The sequence below is a fragment of the Cygnus atratus genome, chromosome 27 (genome assembly GCF_013377495.2).
Source record: "Cygnus atratus isolate AKBS03 ecotype Queensland, Australia chromosome 27, CAtr_DNAZoo_HiC_assembly, whole genome shotgun sequence".
Lineage (NCBI taxonomy): Eukaryota > Metazoa > Chordata > Aves > Anseriformes > Anatidae > Cygnus > Cygnus atratus.
In genome coordinates, this window is record NC_066388.1 from 1,057,304 (window position 1) to 1,076,216 (window position 18,913).

The following is an 18,913-nucleotide window of genomic DNA, read 5'->3' on the forward strand; positions in this document are numbered from 1 at the left end:
TCCACGAGCAATTTTGGATTACCATTCCTTTGCAAACCTGTAGCTACAGAAATTGGACTAGGCTGCCCAACCAGCAAGGCTAAAATGGACTTCTGGCCACTTTAATTGGCATAGTTATATTCAGAAGAGACAGGCTATGGCTCAGAGTAGTGACAAGTGACCCCTTCATTCCTCCTCCTTTAGTCCTCTTTCTTGTCACATCGGCATGCTTGCAGGCAAAGGGAAACACACTTACCTTGTGAGGCTGAGCTGGGCTTATCCTGCATGGATCGGATGTTCAGAGTGGCTAGGATGCTTTCCGTGTCCACCAGGGAAGGATTGCTTGAAGCGGTGGTATTGGAAGACAGAATGGCACAAGCAGAGCAATCCCGGACATTAACTGCCCTCAGATCTGCACAGCAGAGAGCACTACCCTGATAAAACCAAACAAATACTGATAAGGAGAAATCTGAGGAAGCTGATCGTTAAGGATCATTAAAGGTGAAAGGTGAACAAAAAATCTGTTTCGAACTCAACTGGTAAGTAGCATTTTGGAAGCACCTCCAAATATGAGCAGCTTTGGTCAGACAATGAAACTCACAGGTCTAGATTTGCAATTCATTGGACAATTTCCCATTTCCAATCAGGATTACCTTCTCAATGCTTCTGCAGGTAACCAGAGAAGTCTGAGACTCCCTCAGAGGAAAATAAGTATTTAAGAATGGAAAGTTTTCCTACCATATCTTGGACTCAAACTGGAGTCTAGAGCCTGAGCCAATTTTGGTACTTTTTGAGTCTGAATTGTGCTATCTATTATCAAAAACTTCTAAAATGTATTCAGAAGTGTGCAGGAGAGCTAGAGAAAGGAAGGAAGAGGAAGAGACAAAATGCAAAAAAATTCTTACCGAGAATAACCACAGCTTTGGGAAATTCTGAATAAATTTCCATTCTCTTTGCAGATATTCCAAAGACCCAAGAAAAACAATATCTTTCAGCTCATGGTAAATGAAGTTACTAGCTCTTAAGGGCATCACAAAGTCCTGCAGCCCAATCAGTGGTGAGTTTGCATTACCAAAGACACAGACCAAAATGTGATCCTGCAGGTTCAGTGCTGCTTGGTCCTTGCAACTCTAAATTTAAAACAGAATTCTGATAAAGCAGCTAAAAGTTGATTTTAGATTTGTTTCTTCAGTTACAGAGACTGAAACCATTTCTTAGCTTTGTAACATCGATGGGTAGAACGTGACTATATATAAAACAAAGTATTTCCCCTTAAGTAGTTGGATTCCAAGTGTATCCTACAGAAGTGAACAAAATAATTTATACTGGCATAAAGCAACAAAACTATAGAACAAAGCGAAAACAGTAGCTTCATGCTAGGAGCTTAATAACTATTTTGTCCTGGTCTTCCCTCCCTCCCCTCCAGGCTAATTGTTCACATTTCTCAAATGAACTGATTAGCCTGGAAAAATGTAGTACTGGGGAGTGAGTACTGCTTAGCGCGGCTGGCATCTCAGGGTTGGTAGGTGGTATGGGCAAGTCCCCAAACCAGGCTTGTCAGAGGCACAGCATTAATGTCCACATTAACCAGCCAGAAACCGTGGGATGAGTATATCTGTGCAGTGTTCATTCCTTGGCTGTTTTTTTTTTTCCCCAAACAGAAACAAGGGTCTTTGTCAAGGGGAAGTTTCCTGATGAGAGATTAGAATCATAACCAAATTAAATGATTGTCTCTAACTAATTAGGTTAGTTTAAATTGAATAATGAAACCTTTAGCTGTATTTAATGTAACATGCCTGAAGTCTAATCATTAGTCTTCTGAATGAAGCTAAACAATTAAAAACACAATCTATTTTATAGCTTATTCTATAGGAACAATTGGAAAAACTATCACTGCTGAACTCTGCTGAGGAAATGTGCAATTACGAGATCAACAGGAGCAGTCTGTACAGCGAGTGAGCAGTAGGAACAGGTTAGCCAATCTGAAGACACTGGGAAAGACTTGGGCCTTCCTTCCAACCCGGGACCAAGAAGCTGGCTACATCTGTCATTTATTACTTTATTGATGAGGTTAAGGAAAAAAATAAATATTAATTCTCAAACATCTATGCATTATTAAAATTAAGGTTAAAATTCCCCCCAAACATTTAAATCACTTAAGAATGTATACCTTATGTAAAAATCAAAGTGAATCATACTTTTGTGTGTGTTTAGATGCTCTGTGTTCTGCATGGACATCCTGGAGGAGCTTCTATAAGGTGTATTACCTAGTTTTCCATGGTTCCCAAACAGAAAGAAATACGGGCTTCGGCATGACACTTCAGGATAAGTATACCTGCACTTTTAAGCACCTAAATGATTTTTAAAATACAGCTTTAGAAAACCCACAGCATGGTCTGAGACTTTGTCAAGCACCCAACTCATTCTCAAAAATGCACCTTACACTCCCAAGCCTTTAAGGGCTTGCCTGTCCCAGAAATGCAATTGCAAAGGAAGACACTGCACGAGCATGAGGTGCAATAGCTATCATGCACTTATTTTCCTTGTGGACATTCTTAAACTTCACAAAGAGCCTCTTGCGTAGTCTAGCTAAGCTACACAAAAATACAACACAAAAAGTACAATACAAAAGTGGCACATGGGGAATTAGGACACACTAACAATTGTAAGCCTTTTCTTCATGTAAGCCCGCCTATAAGATCTTTTCAAAACATTACCCTTCAATTCTCAGAGCCGAGCTTCCAGGACTATTGGGATATTTGCCCATTTGTAATGACTAATCCTATTTTGGAGGTTGCTGGGCAATAGGGTCCTTTTATTTGCTTGGAAGGAAGCTGCAGCATTTCAAGCAGCATGAATTCCAGCCTGCTACAAGTCTCCCAGCTGGCAGAACAGCTTGAACATTCTGTATTTTTGATGAAATCTTTGATCACCTCATTGCAAGATTTGGTTGCCTACTCTCAGCTCTCTGGCAGCTCTGAGCACAACCTGCCATTTCTAGATAGGATTTGTTCTTTTACGGATTAGACACATGAAATAAATAAACCAGCCTTAAAGATATCCAGATCAATAGTGTTAGGGACACAAGGGTATGGAAACACAACATGCAAAATATATAAATAAAAAAAAGATAGGTGTCAATCAGACCTTCCCTTGTACATCTGCTGAGATCCTCTCCTGAGACAGGATGCCTACCCTGTTTTAGATGAACACGAAAGGCATTACTGATCCCTTGTTACCTTGGAGATCCTTCCCTGTTCCCAGGTTACCATCTAAATTGTAGCAAATATGTCCATGGAATGAGCCTTCAGCTCCCATCACTCCAACACAGTCTTTACGTGACCCTAGTCAAGATCTTTTATCTGCAACTCACTCCTGAGAAAGGGGGTAATGGGCTCTGCCTCTCTCCTTCAGGGCAGGGTCAGCCAAGAGAATGCAGCTAAATAAACAGTAAACGAGAGAGCTGTGCCCTCCACCCGGATCTGTGCCTTGAAGCCCTGGTTTATTCCGAGGAGAACGAGGAGGAAGACACATGAAAACGCTGAAGGCAATCACCCCAGGCCTACCAGAAGAGCCTCCTGCAGCGGAACAGCATCACACCAGTAGAACCTTCCTGTTGGATCTAAGATGACTCTGCTGTTCTCCTTTCCTCGGACATCCAAAACCCTGCAACAGAGAAAGCAACTTAGCTACAGAACAACTTCTCAGCAGTAGCAGCTACAGTTTATCCAAGTTGAGATAACACCTCCAGCTGCTGCCGAGATGTCCTCTTTATTTACATCACAGCTTTCAGCTCTCTTAGTGGCAAGGAAAAATTACGATGTATGAGTCACAGGGGTTATACAGTGGGGAAATTCCTTTGTCAATGTCAGTTAAGTGGGACAAACATAAGAAAAAATGTACTGTAAAGAATTTAATTGAATTATTTTATTAGTTGTGATGCTTGTGGCTGTTTGAGCTTGGTCCCTAAGATAATTTTAAGTAAGTTCTTCAGTAGGGACATTCACTGAAGCAACATTTATATAAACATGGTCTTGATTAAGAGCAAGAAGAAGTCAGCAGGAGTTTTTCCCTCGTCTTCAGTAACTTAAATTAGGCCCATATTGCAGGATATTCTTAGAGGCAAATTTCAGATACAATACTCACAAACAAAGCTATGTGCTAGTCCAGAAGCAGCAACAAGGCCACGTGAAACAAAAGCCATTCAATCAGACGCTACTCGGATATCAAGCTGTTTCAAAGGACTGCCGCAGATCAAGAATTGTTGGGGAAAGTCGCGTTGAACAACAAAGAGTTATGAGAGAACTGGTGTCTGCTCATGGAAAAGACCTGGAAGCTGTTGGATAAACTATTTTCTCAGCACCATCTCTCCAGCTTTACTGTAGGTAGAATCAGCCCTGAACAGTTGTCTTAGGAACACAGCTTATTTAATCACTCTGTAACTGAAATAGCGGCGCTGTAAGAAACTTGCCAACCAGGATTACGATGTATGCTGAACACAACAGCCCTAGCGAAGCTGTATGACCAGACAAGTATTTGGTCCTGACACTGTTTTTTCTTGTCCAGCTCATACTTACCTTGTCTATGCAGTATCGGGTGAGGTGAGATTAACAGAGGAGAGGGGGAGGGATTTTGCTAGGGGAAGGTGTCATTCATTACGAGGCTTGCAAGGCAGATCTAGCCGTGCCCCGCACAGACCAATTGACACTGGTACTGGGGTTACGACTCCTTAGCTGAACAGCAGATCCAACCCAAGTGCCACCTTTAATGTGGACAAGTGGCAGATAACGCAAAGCGAGATGCAAGCTATTCCAGACAGAAGAAGGTGCTGAAAAATCTTTTCTTCAGGCAAGAAACGGACCAAAGAGGTAGAAGCAGGTTTGTATGCACTGGCTGCTGCACTACTGCCCAAGAGGATGCAAGAGCAACAGGCACTGACAGCTCAGCCTGGGGGAAAAGGTGGGAGCAGCACCACTTCCAGTCTCTGCAGTGTCTCTCTCCAGCCCTGTGCTAACTGCAGGCAATTACATCCATTAGCCACAGGTCTCCTCCTCAGATAACGAATCTTTAGGCCAGTGATTAAATACTATTTTGACAAGTTGGAGACTATCTTCTCACAAGCTTTCTTTACTTGACTCAAAAATTTACCAATCAATCAGTGTATATATCTCTATCATAATAAAGACATCATCTATGTACACAACCTGTCAGAAATGACATCTTTTCATTCTAGTATTATGGGAAATATATACGCCTTGGAGGAAACACCTGATGGATCCGTAAAGCGGGAGAGAGAGGGAAAAGACAGCAGGAAACCCGCTTTATCATAACAGCATCCACCTTGCCAAAGCCAAGCACATTCTGATTTACCAAACCATTCTTTAGTTTAGGGTTTCTTCTGCCACAAACTCTGCAAATTACATGATCCTTACAGAAATCTGATTTCCCTGAGCAACTCGTAAATCATTCTGCACTGGACTCTGAGGAGCTTGAGGATGGGGACACTAGAACTGATATGGTGTAGTACCATACAGAGAGACAGAAATAGTCTCTGGCTGAGCTACAGTTACTTACTACAGCTATTAGCAGGTTATCTGGGTCACAAATTGACTGTGCTGTGTGTGCAGTTATCCATGTTTGCTTCCCATGAGTCTAGAAAGAAAGCAGTTGCATTCACATGATGCTGCGCATTGCCATGTCTGTGTTACTGACTTTTTTTTTCCCCTATCACATTCTCATTTAAGGTTCTTATCACTTTGCACTGAACAGAGAATAAAAAGAACACAGGACCATGTTATCAGAGACCATACAAGTACAGCTGACTTTTGAAAAAGAATTGGGTACTTTGGGCTTTTCTAAAGATGCGGTCCCAGCGGCTGAACGTTTGAAAGCACTGTTTCAGTGTCAGGTGCATAAACCACTGGTGCAATCAGTCTGTGCCCAATCTGCAGATGTACTGAGCAATGGCCCATCATTAAACTCAGAGAAAAATTTGGTCACTGGAAGTAACCTCAGTCCACAAGCTTATATATCATCCAAAACAGCAGTTCAGTCCAGTGTAGCAGCCAAACTGAGGCAACTACAACATGGCAAAACATTTCCTTTTTGCCTCTCCCACAGCCATGACCTAATATAAACCAGTCACTCGTGTTTCCATGAATCAAAATAAATAATGTAGCTCACAGCTAGACTAAAAGATGGTCAGACATATCCAAGATGTTTCAGACTTCATTTGAGGACTAACATAAGTGATGAACAGTTGTCTATAGTATTAGAAGGCAGGGAGTGGAAGTCCTTTCATCTAATTGTTAGCTGCCAACAACTTCCTGCTGACAAGCTATCTTTAAGTTCCTTACAACGTCTTTGCAAAGCCCTAAAGCTTTGTTGCATCCCTCACCTGCAGTCTCCTGACATTTGCTCTTCCACTCCTTGTCATGGGAGAACAGGGGCTAAAACGAGCCTTAACGTAGTACAGATCAAGGTCTCTGCTCATTTGGTTTGCCTTCTATGCTCCAAGTACAGAACAGCAGCAGATCCTCAGGAATCGAAGCTTATTCCTGTCTCCTAAATTTTGCAGCGAGAAATAAGGGGTGGAAGCCTTCTCACCAAGCACCTCAGGACAAGCAAGGCCTGGAAGAGTTGCACCGCTGGACCTCAGCATCCTGCACACGAGAAATCTGCGAGCAGAAGTCTGCAGAGAGAAGACACCCCCGTGTACCTGTGTGGAGCAGGCAGGTTGCTCCAGCAGCTGTGTTTGGAAAGGCCCCAGCCCACCAGCACAACAGCCCTGACATTCCCCTGTCTCTGCACCGCAGCCACGGGGATGATTTAACACTTGGCATGTGGGCTGTTTGCTTCACATCCCATTTGGGAATCCTCTTATTGTTTCTTGAATCGTTCCCAGATCTGCACATATGTTAACCTTCTCCTTTAGGGAGGAGCAGAGTTTCACACACATACAATGAAAATTGCCTGTGCCTGTGGAGGCTGCTGCAAAGCCCCTTGCTCACTCCCAGGCCTGCACTATGAGAACATGGTGCATATCTGGGCTTGGCTTATTCATCATCGTGGATTATATCACTCGAATCACAATGCTTCAAAGTATTTTCCCTACCTCGCAAGGAACTATGAGGCTTAATTAATTAATAGACACAGAGGTATTACGCATCACTGCAAAATGATGCAATTTAGAGTATTCCACCCAATAATTAACAAATGTATCAGGCAACAAGTAAAACAAATCTTAAAAATGAGTAGTTAATTTTTTTTTTAATTACCTCCACTGAACCAAATCCGCCCCTAAGCAAAGCACATGTAATCCCAGTGAAGTCACTGTGGTTGTACAGAATTCACTAAAGTAAAAATACTCAGTAGTTATCATTTATATTGAAGCAATACTTACAGTTTCTCCGCTTAGGTTTAGAGTTGTAAACTTGAACAACAAAGGCAAAACTAAGTTGAACTGAGAAAACAGCATGGAAACAACACTAGGATTTGTACAACACAAAAATGCAAATGCTGAGTCCTAGTCTAATAGGCACTGCCCTATACGTCCCTTTCTTCGAGCCAAGGTTCTCAAATAATTACGGGACTCCAAGTGATGGTACCTTAAGAAGAACTCCTGACATCCACGTGGCAAAGTCTGAGGAGCTGGCAATGCTGGAGAAATTCAGAATGCACCAGGATAACTGCACCAGACTGCCTGAACAGTTATCTGCATGGACTAGTGGGCCTACTTCACCAAAGAATCCTTAGAATGACATATGAATATATATATATGTCTTCTGCTTTTGTTATCTGGCCTCCATTTCCGCACTCAGCATCCACCCAAATCACCTCCCTCAGCTAACACTTTACTGTATAAGGACATATTGTTCAGCCATAGATATAAACCAGGTGTAATAACTCCAGCTCTTTTTCAAATTAATATAGCAAAGTTATTGTGGGGAACCTGGATACTACTCCAGGCAGATCTCACGTGTCAGAGCTGTGAGCCATTGTTTCTGACAAAAAACAACAGCCCATTATTTGTAGCATCCCTTGTGAAATCTTTGCTGAAGTCCCCCTCTTCCCGTCCGAGGTCAGAGGAGGGCTAGATAAAATGCAGCTTCTTCTCCTCGGCTCGAGAGTGTGTGTGTGCATATTTTTGTTCTTTCACTGCTACTTGGGCTGGGCACGAGTTGGATTTTAAAAACTAAATCCTGATACTGCTACCCACACACAGAACAGTGGCTTGCTTTGATTCCAGAAAGGCTGTTCAGAGAGTAAGACAGCAGACAGCTTGAGTAAGGGTGGCAAAATTCAGCTCCTAATTATTAGATTAATGCCTTAAAACAGTTGTCATGTATGAAGGGACAAAGTGGAATTTGGCAAACAGGAAGGGAAAAAACAAATCCTCTCATAATGATAAATAATCTCTGAAGACAACCTTGTCATTTTTTGAGAGCATCTCAACAGTTTCCTCTTTTTATTTTTTTGGTCACTGCTTATCAAAATTTGCATGGCTAGTTAGTGGGTTAATTTAATTATGAGCAGCATTTATGAACAGCCTGATGGGGGATCTGCAGAGGGCAATAGAATCTGTTCTTGAATTATGAAATTGCACACACTACACATCTGGAAGCCGTCATGGGACAGATCGCTGCCTTGTAAATGCGTGTTGAGTGTTACAATATTTTACTAAGCACTCCCAATCTGTCAAGGTTTACAGGAGAGTAGAGACTGGGAACATTTGGGATCATTTGTGGCTTAGAGCCATTAGCTACTTCCACCCACTTATTGTGACATTATTAATAGCAAAATAATCTAAAGAGCAGAACTTGGCTTAGTCAAGATCTTAGATAATAGGAGTGATATTCACTAAGGGCCAAAACCAGAGAGTCAGGTCCCAGCTGAATAATAGACTACGCTGGATAGCACAGCCTTGATTTTGGCTGAACTGGTAAATTTGTGAGCACTCTGTTCCTCCGAGGACTTACCTGCAAACCTAGTCTCGCCTTGTCATTTCAGGTTTGTGGCTCATGGTGACACCGTTCAGGAGGTAACCAAAGGAGAAAATTCTACGGCAGCAGCATGATGTTGCCCATCACTTACTAAGTGCCCTCCTCAGCTGTGGTTAGTGGTAAGAAAAGTGTTATGCACCTAACAATAGATAGAAGAACTTACACTTTATTAAACCATGGACACAGTAACAAAAGCTATCTGCCAGAATAGAAAAGCATAAACTGTATTGGCATTGCCAAAGATAAGCAACATCCAAATTCTTCTGGAGTCAGAGACCAGAATGGCCAATTAGCCACCAAGACCCAAATCATGTAGAAGTCCATTTCTGGTTAGGCACACAGGAATAGATTTCATCCCACGAAATGCAATCCTGTGCTAAGAAAACCAGTACTTGGCCTCCGAAAGAAACTTTGCACCAAGTTTCTTCACCTGCTGGAGCCACAGCTTAACAAGAAGATTTGGAAGACTTCTATCTCCATGGAGCTTTTGGCTCCTTGTTAAGCCATCACATACCTATTTAAATCAAATCTCCATTCAATCATTAAAAATGCTTTTTTCTTATGGGTCATTATGATGTGATTTATGACATCGGTTTAATTGTCAGAATTACTGTGGATAATTAAAATATGAAATGCATGCTGCCAGAGGCTTCAGTCACTCTCAGCACCCTCATTAAAAATCAGGAACTGACCAAATTATAAATAGACTGGTTTGCACAAGTTCACAGGGAAAGCTAATTATGAAACTTTTCCTTATGCACTCAGAACACATAGTATCAGTCATGCAAATTCTTTAAGTGATTGTACGATTGTATAACGTGGAATCGGATTAGTACGTACAGGTGGGTGCAACTTCAGTTACCACAATGCTGTACCACTGTACTTTGCACGGTGAATGTGTGTCCCTAAAATTTTCATGCAAGCTTGATTACAGATGTGGGACAAGGGCCTGGGGAAGAGAGAGAAAGGGTGATATGAAGTATCATACCATATCACTTTTGATATGAAGTTAGAAAAAGGCCGAGGAATACACAGAAAGGTTGAGGTTGCAAAGGATAAGGCTCTCTGGTCTATAATGATAAGCCTGAGAGAAACAAGAGAGACCTACAAACAGAAGGGAAGACAGCTTCAGAAAGAAGCTGCAATAATCTTTTGATTAGCTGGTTAAATTCAAAAAAAAAAAAATAGTGCCTGTCTAAAATCACGGAGAATTTAGATGCCAAATGCAGTAAGCATGAATACGAACTGAAGAAAAATTCTATGTACAAGAAAAGGTCTCAGTCCTTGCCCTTGTCTAGTATTCTGAATAATTTACTCTCCAGAAGGAAAGGAAAAAAAAAAGAAAACAATACAAAACAAAAAAAAACCTAGAGGCCTATATATACAATTAAGCTGAAATTGAATCAAGAAGTAAATCACTGAGGAAAGACTGCTATTCAAATTGGTCACAACACCTCTGGTGGCTTAAAGCCAAAACGGAGTATGATTTTGCTTATTAAGACTTTTGTTAAAAAACATGAAACCTATCCTTCAATGCCAGCAAACAGACTTAGTTTTCACACAAAGAGACAACAAGCCTGTACAAAACAAGTCTGGGCAGATTTTGAACACCATGGAAGCTAAGTTTTCTGTGTCAGGCCGACGCTAAAATATCAGATCCATCGCACTGATTCTCAAGTTGCAAGTTTCAGTGAAGATGAGAAAGACCTCATTGTTCCATGAGCAAGATTCAGCCAGTCTGCATTGACAGAACAATTTATTAGGGTGCTTAAAGATTCATTTAGACCAAGAAGAGTCATGTTTAAAAATAATGCTGATTTATATTGTGTACCTGTGCAAAATTCTGGGGGTTAGAGATTTCAAGAGAGAAACCTTCGGGGAAAGTATACACGGATGATGTCTCCTACCTGAAGTTTCTAACCCAGACAAACCTGATTAATTGCAGGTGTATTTCTCAGCTTATCACATCGAACTATCACTCCATCCAGCCTGTCACCCTGACTCTCATAAGGACTCCTCGAAAACACAACAAAAACATGGGACTTCCCAGAAAAATAAAAAAGTGGAATAGAAAATATTCCTTCTTTTTCCTAGAGGAGGTCCCTGCTTGACATGAGTTCACAAACTTCCAATGCCCAAAGTATCTGTCCATCTTCTTCCTCTTGCATCCCAAACTACAGCAGTGCCATCTGTGTAGTTCAGGAGGGACTCGTTTTAGTATTCCACCCCTGAAGTGTTTGAGAGGCATCCATATTTTTCCATGTTTCTATAAACCCTCTGAGGTTTGGCTATCACTGAAACACCCCCTCCACATCTTTCCCATTCTAGCAATAAAAGTAAATCCAAAGGAATTTGAAACTTGTCTAACGTGAGGTTTTTTGCTATGCCAACAGGCTGCTAAATTTTCCACAGAGCCCCCACCCTGTAGCATAAATACCAGGTAGTGATCAAAAGCACAATGTGCCTGCTGACAAAAGGGATCTTGCTCACTGTAACAACACTTTCTCCACCTCTATCTATCTCCTTTTTCTTGAGAACACAGTTTTACACTTGTCCTTCATACAAATAACCCGAGGGTGGGAATTATTCAGAAGGCTCGTGTTTGACACCCCATCTGTTCATTTCTGACAGCGATATATAATGTAAGGCTATAAAAACTTGAAAAATAATGCAACATAAAAAGGGATTGACTCGGCTCCAAGAGGCCATAAACGGTAACAAATACCATTGTATGATTTATTTCATGCTGTAATCTTTACAGTAAGTCATCTTTCAGACATTTCCTTGTGACAGGTTTTAATAATATTAATGCCCAGAGCAATCCAAATCATCGCCAATAGACATATTTATCAAGCTGCCAATCCAAGTAAATGAAATTCTATAAGCAATAATGTAACATGTTTAAAGGAAGCTAATAAAACAAGTCAGGAGAGAAATATTACTGCAAAGTATTCTCTCTCTAATCCAGCCCTGGATTTTATACAGCCAAAATGCAAATCTTTCCCTCCGTGATTTATCGCTCCAAAAATACCAATGACCTTTCTGGGAGCTCTCGCACAGCCCTTCTCACACATTTATAAAGATTGTGATGCATTCTGCCAGATTAGCTGGGCTGGAGTGCTCAGCATTGCTGCTTTGTTTTGCCCTACCTTTGGATTAGGAAGTGATGGGTAGCATCAGAGTAGGATCTTAAGTCTTTAAAATTTATTAAAGACTGACAAGCCCTAACATAGGCTTGGCAACTCAGCAGGTATTTATTAGCAATTATCCAGGCACTAGATAAATTACAATTAAAAGGGAGCTAAAACTTGGTCTTTAACCTGGTTTCCCCTTTAATCTAATTTAGTTTTTATTAATCCTTTGCTTGTCTGAAGTGACTCTATACCAGGACAAAAGGGAAAAAGCCATTGCAGAGTCGTGTACACACAGACCCTTGCTCACAAACATTCTCTTACGCCTCACTGGAAACTTAGCAGAAATGAAAAACAAGAATCAACAATTCAGCAAAACATACACCATTAAATTTGTCGTGCCTTAGGCAAGAATGTGTGGAAAACCATGACTAGTAAAGCAAGTGTATCGATGCAGGGCCTCAGAAGTGCTTGAAGAATCCTAACAGGTCTTTATGAATGCAGTTCTGGCTGAGCTTCACAGTTCTTCGGTATTTTTTGTTTGGTTGGTTTGGTTTTTTGGGGGGAGGGAGAATACTGGTTTGTGACTTTTTAATGGCACTAATTAAGTTCTTTCCTGGAATATCAAGATCTTATTTTCAATTTAAAAAAATGCATGAGCCTCGTGTGTGCAGTACAAAGTAAGATATCTTTCATTAAAACAGCCTAGAACTCCACAAATATTAGCAAGACCTGAACGAAATGTGTTTTGAGTCTTAGAATAGGCCACATGCAATTCTTTCCCACTATACTTCATCACATTTCCCTGAATTATGGTTTGATTAACTTCATTGATTAGCCTATATGCAAACCTTGTCTTAAACTTACATGCCAGATTCCTTTTTTTTTTTTTTTTTTAATACAGAAATTAAGTATTTAGCTGGCTAAATATTCCAACACAGATATTTTCAAAGGAGTCCATAACAGGACAAGCTGGTGAGTACCCAAATCATTCCAAAAGCATTGCCTGCGGCATGCAGTGGAAATAATCCCCGTTGTATATCCAGACATCCCAGGAAACTAGTCTTGTGTTAAAGTGCCTGTCTTCCCTGGATTAGATTACAGTTTGCCATCTTAAATCAAACAGAGCAAAGATTTGAACCTGGAGCTCCCCTTGGCCACTGTCCGAACTGTCCTAACTTAGATAGAAAAGGTCAGTGTTAGCTTTTCTATGAGCAGAACACCCCAGGTGGAAAACCTCAGCTTAATCTGAAAATGGGCAATTGTATCCAATTCTATTTTTGGTTTAAATAATAATAAAAAACTATTTGGGATTGATTTGAGATCTCCCATGTTATGAGGAGTCAGCCCCAAACAGCTGTATTTTGCATTGTGAGGTTTCCTCTATGACTTTCGATACCTCATTTCACCCTTTCCTACTTCCCTTTGCTGCTCTTTAAGGCAAAAACTCCTTTTACCATGTGTGTATACAGTATCGAGCCTAACAGGGTTCTAGTCCCAGTAGAAGCCTCAAGGCATAGCTATAATACAAATAATAAATACTGCAACTAATAACAACAGCATGGTAAAATGCCCTCCCAAGGGAGGCACTGGAAGACCAGTCCCTGGTGTCGTTTAAAACTAAACACCAGAAAACATACCTGCTCTGACTGGAGAGAATATAGTGTCTTTTTGATATGGTGATCAGGGAGAATCTTGATGGGGATGGGAACAATTATTTATCTGCACATTTGGCCATTTCTTTAGGGGATTTCAGAATATCTCTTAGCAACATTTTGTTCCTCACTGCTAAGCAGCAGCAGAGATCTCGGGGAAAATAAATAAATAAATAAGAACTGTATAATCCCCAAGGTGTAATCCCAGAGTATGGAAACTCACTTCACTTAAATACCTCCCTCTGGCATAATTGACTTTTCATGCGCATGTTAATAATGGTATTTCAGCAGGTTGTGAGGGCTTGTTCTTCTCCCCTCTCCCTCCCCTCCTTTGGCAAATTATGTTATTGGGCACGAGGAGGGGGAGGGCCATATTATAAATCTAATTATGTTTTCATTTATATTTAACAAGTCAGCACAATCTGCTAGTATGTGTGTATGTATTTACCATGCAGTCCCAATATTTACAGCTGACCTAATTGGTTGTAGGACAGCCGCACTGAGCAACGTTTTATTGTCCTGATACCATGCATGTGCTGGGGACAGCTGCTAAGATGCAAAGCTCTCCAGAGGACACCTTACAGTCCTTGCCATACTGACATTTGCCTTTGCTGCTGAAGCACAAGATAGGATTTTGCAGGGAGGGGAAACGTTATTTATTAAGCCTCTTCGGTTCTACAGTGGCTGCAAATTGCTCACAAGCAGAAACAAGGCAAGAAATACTAGTTTGGGCATCTCTTCGCCTACCAGGTTCCTGTTTACTCCCTGCAAATTCTAGTATGACACTGTTTGCCAATATGTCCTGTCACCCTCTCTAGTGGATGTTTGGAAGAGTGTAACAGCTTGTTATTACTGACAGCTCAGTTTCAGACCATGATACCTTTCCTTATGCTGAATATAGCAGCTCAGGTTATGAGGAGTCCCAGTGCAAGTCAACTGGACTGCACAGCAAATTAAGTACACTGTAGTTAAAAATATTGCAATTCACACCTTGGCTTAGACAGTAGATGACCACGCTCTGCCACCAGTTTGTGAACCCTGCTGGGAAATCAGATCCCTCCAGCCAGGAATAACTTAGATGGCCTACAAAAGACTACTCTAGCATGCATTACTGATGCTAGAGAAAAACGCTGTAGGGTGAGATTTCTCTTGGATCGCCAGCTGGCTTTAGAGCAAACATCTTTTAGGGTATACCAGAGTTTGTTACTCTCCCATGTTGCTGCCAACACCACACTGTAATTAACCACCTGAGGAATGAGCAAAACTCAGTGTCGGCTATTCATGTTCCTACCTTCAGCTGCTGTTTCCTCCACTCTGTCCTCTCAGAAGCAGCAGAATAAAACGTGATCGCGATTCTGCTATTATTTGGCTTCTGTCTAGAAGGCAGTAATCACTTTCATGAGGTGTACCAATTCCTCCCTTCACCTTTCCCTTGTACCTTCACATTAGTATCAGTTCACAGCACCTCGTGTACGCTTACAGGCTTTGAGCCTGCAGAAGAGTATGAGCTGACATGCTTAGGATTTGGATACATAGACATAAGTTGTGCTTTCTAGACATTTCAATTAATCAAGATAGGAGGAAGCCATAAACCATCCACTTCAACCACTACCAATAGCAGAAGAATTAGGAAACAGGCTGTTGCCACTTTCCACACAAATTCTCAATAAGAAAGTCCAGGAAACGCCTGCTCGGGACACACATAGCTTTACATTTCTTACCCATCAACAAATCTCTGAGGTGGAAGGACGATAAGGGACCTTGACTTTGCAGGCTCTCCATGTGAAACAAGCGATTCGCTACGTAATTTCAGTATCTCTGAAACAAAGGCAATAAAACAAAATTGGCTTCCTTTTGTATAGCCCTCAGTTGTATTTAGATTGTGTCTGCAAATGGCCACTATACCATTTTGAGGATTCTGCAGGAGCTTCAGAAATGCTAGGAAAAGGAGCGCTGAATTGGTTATTCATACAACTGCTCCAAAATATAGCACAGTGTTATGAAATAGCAATGCTATCTAGTATGTGTAAAACAGTCTTAAACACGGTGAATGCCCCATACTTAACGCACCATTTCATTCCTAAGGGGGCTCCTTTTCTTTGTGAGGCTCTTTTGTTGGAATCCAGAAGCTGAATTTCACCCCAAACTGTTGCAGTTTTCCCCCCAAAGTGAAGGAAACCTTCGTCACCTCTTCAGGTGGAGGAACAGATGAAGGAAGCACACCCTCACCAGACTGCCAACACGCACTTGTGTGACCCCCTAAGACCCTTGTTCTCATTTTGCATGGGAAAGAACGGGTTCTTGGCTACAGAGAATCGCATCTTCCATGAGAAAAGGGGGGTCCCAGTGCCAGTCCTGAAGAGAAAGGGTGTGGGTTTCTTTGCCAGTCCTGTACAGAGAGGAAAGCCAGAGGTGCAGGGATGTGCTGAGCCTGTCCCTAAAGGGTGGTGGAGGGAGACCCTAGTCCTGCAGGGGAGGAGGAGTGCTCTAAGTGCTCTATGAAAACATGGCTCTCCACAGAAGGAAGAAAAACAGAGGGTAGGCAGAGTTCGTCACTGGTACTTGTACTGTCCTCATACTTGTCATAAGTGACTTGCTTATTCATTACTTTATTCTCCTATTATCTCTGAGAGTCAAACCAGTTTTATCTGCCTCGATTTCCCATCAGGAAACCAAAATTCAGAAAGGGTAAGTGGCCTAAAGTCCCAGATTGACTCTGAGGAAACGGATCAAGAAAATGAGCTTAAGCTTCCCAAATCCTAAAGTAGCAATTAAACAGCTGGAACATCTTTTCTCTGACATTTGATCTAGTCTTTTCTGGGCCATAATCTGAGGTCATGGGCCATTAAGCCCAGCATTATAACACCAGGCAGTGATTTGAGGATGTACAGCAGCACCCTCTGAGATTTTTAAGCACACCAGAGCCTACCTGCATCTCCTGCTTTTCACAGCGATGTAGCAAGCTCAGGATGCGTGCTGTTATTCCCCACACTCCCCTGGTCCGTATCTTTGTTGCTAATCTGCATTCCTCCCCTTATCAGCATTTGACAGGAGACACAGCAAAGCTCTCCATGTCACATGTGTCCAAACATGTCCAACGCATACAGATGGGGAAGGAAAGGTTGGACTGGAAGAACATTCAGACACACGTATCTCTTTATCTCACAAACTGACAGGCGAACCCTCTCACATACCCTTAACTTGCTTGTTAGGCTGCAACTATTGCCAAACCATACCAACCCAGATGGAGCAGCTAGGGATTCTAAACATACCCCTGGCAGATAAAGGGACATCTCTCTGAATAGGTGATTTGTCAGCCTTAAGCTGTAATTGCTCTGCACAGGTGTGCTAAAAGCAGGTGCATTTAGCCTTGGTAACAGGATAGCTCTTTCTACAGCCCTGTGTTCAATGGAGTGGGAGTTGGATGGGTAAAGAGGGAGCTCTCTGAGGATGCCACACGCCACTCAATCAATCCCTCTAGGTCAAGCTTAATGAAGTATCATAAGCCAAGTCAGAGAATGAAAATTCGTAACTGCCTCTCTTACACAGGCACAAATAAGTAGCTGAGAAAATGCTCTTACAGCCTTCTAAAACAAGACACTTGGCCATCTCTATAGAGCTAGGTTCAGTCCCAGCCTTTAGCACAGATGTTCTGAGTTAACATGAACAACCTGTGCAGAGCCTGCCTGCCCAGAGCAGCTCTGATGTGCTGCAGACTAGGGAGAACAGCCCTGTTACTGCCACTACCTGACCAGGTCCTGAAGGGGAGTGGGGTATCATTGCCTCAAGAAGCTTTATGGCCTCTTAATACATACCTAGTGATTAAAAAAAAATAAAATAAATAAAAAGTAGCTATAATAACAATAGCTTATGGTCAAGTTTGGATGATAAAGGAAAAAAAAAGCCTTTGTTTTATTTTAACTTACTGCCCTGTAGTAAGCCATTTACACTTCTTTTAGAATAGCAATAGTAGCTCCTTTGACTAAAGCTCACAGTCTGAGGCTCCTGTATTAGTTTTCTATCCATGACAATTAACTTGCTCTTCACTGTCTAAATGAGGAGGAATGAACCAAAGTGCCTACAGTTAAGCTCTGATATATCCTAGGGGAAACCGATGGCAAGGCCCTACGGCTGGCAAAGCTCCTGATCCACCTCGGGCAACCACTCTCTCTGCTGTGTCTCTGGTGCAGAACTGCAGATTTGCAAACAAGGGCTTTTTATTAATACACATTTATACTGGAACACAATCTTGTCCTTTTAGAAAAACCTGAGATTGCCTAGGAAACCAGAAGAAAACCAGCCAGGTAGAGAGCTCCCACAGTGTCAATGTCTTTCTATTTGTTTGAGATTGACTTTTATTAAGGTGCCTTTGCCACTTATAGAAGTCCCTTTTCTGGAAGGTAGCTGGCTTTCAGGGACCTTAGTTGCATCTATGTTGATAAGTGTGTGGGACCGAAACTGGGCTCCAGCTTCCCTTCCTACGTGACATTACTACATGGAGCCCTCCAGGTGTCAGTATGTTTGTGCCTGTTCACTCAGCCTGGTTGAGCACAGTGTGAATAAGTTTTGCCTTTATCTCAACCATCCGCAGTTCACAGGCATGTTTGGTAATGGGGCTTGGCTGCCATCTGCTGTTTAAACAATTTGCAAGTGTTTGAAATAAGTAGGCATGCATGTGTATATTCGTATTTAACAGAAAGCTCCTTCTCAACTCTTTAAAGCAAAGCACCATCTCCATGGAGGGCAGACACTAGCAGAGCAGTTCACAAGAGAGCAGAAGCAGTGTGCATTTTGATCTTAAATGCATAATAAAATTGTGGCAAGTTTCACTTTGGTGCAGTTAGACACAGATCAGAGAGGCTAAGTTTTCTGTCTAAAAAGAAAAAGTAAAACAAAATACAAACAAAAAAAAACAACAAAACTCTTTGAAAATGGAGTTTGAGGTGAATAAGTAATATGTTGCTCTGCTTTGGTTTAATATTATCATGATTGATCTGTTCTCTCCTTTCAGCTAAACACCATTAAATGTTGCCATATATATCGTACAACCTCCAAAACATTTTTCTGACTTCTCATTTAACATTTCTTATTCTCATGATGACAAAGACCTAGACAGACTTCATCAGTGAATCTTGATCAAGAATCC

The 18,913-nt window shown here is 41.6% G+C and overlaps 1 protein-coding gene across 1 annotated transcript in view; it reads right to left on the bottom strand.

Annotated features, from left to right (window-relative positions):
* The window catches only part of KCNU1 (potassium calcium-activated channel subfamily U member 1), a 51,315-nt gene that overhangs the window by 14,480 nt on the left and 17,922 nt on the right, over nucleotides 1-18,913 (bottom strand). Inside the window, exons 19-23 of the mRNA XM_050715712.1 lie at nucleotides 15,489-15,585; nucleotides 9,865-9,886; nucleotides 3,546-3,623; nucleotides 885-1,109; nucleotides 236-413 (exon numbers count right to left, since the gene is read on the bottom strand). Of these exons, the coding sequence (XP_050571669.1) occupies nucleotides 236-413; nucleotides 885-1,109; nucleotides 3,546-3,623; nucleotides 9,865-9,886; nucleotides 15,489-15,585 (600 nt within the window). The remainder of the gene's footprint in view (nucleotides 1-235; nucleotides 414-884; nucleotides 1,110-3,545; nucleotides 3,624-9,864; nucleotides 9,887-15,488; nucleotides 15,586-18,913) is intronic.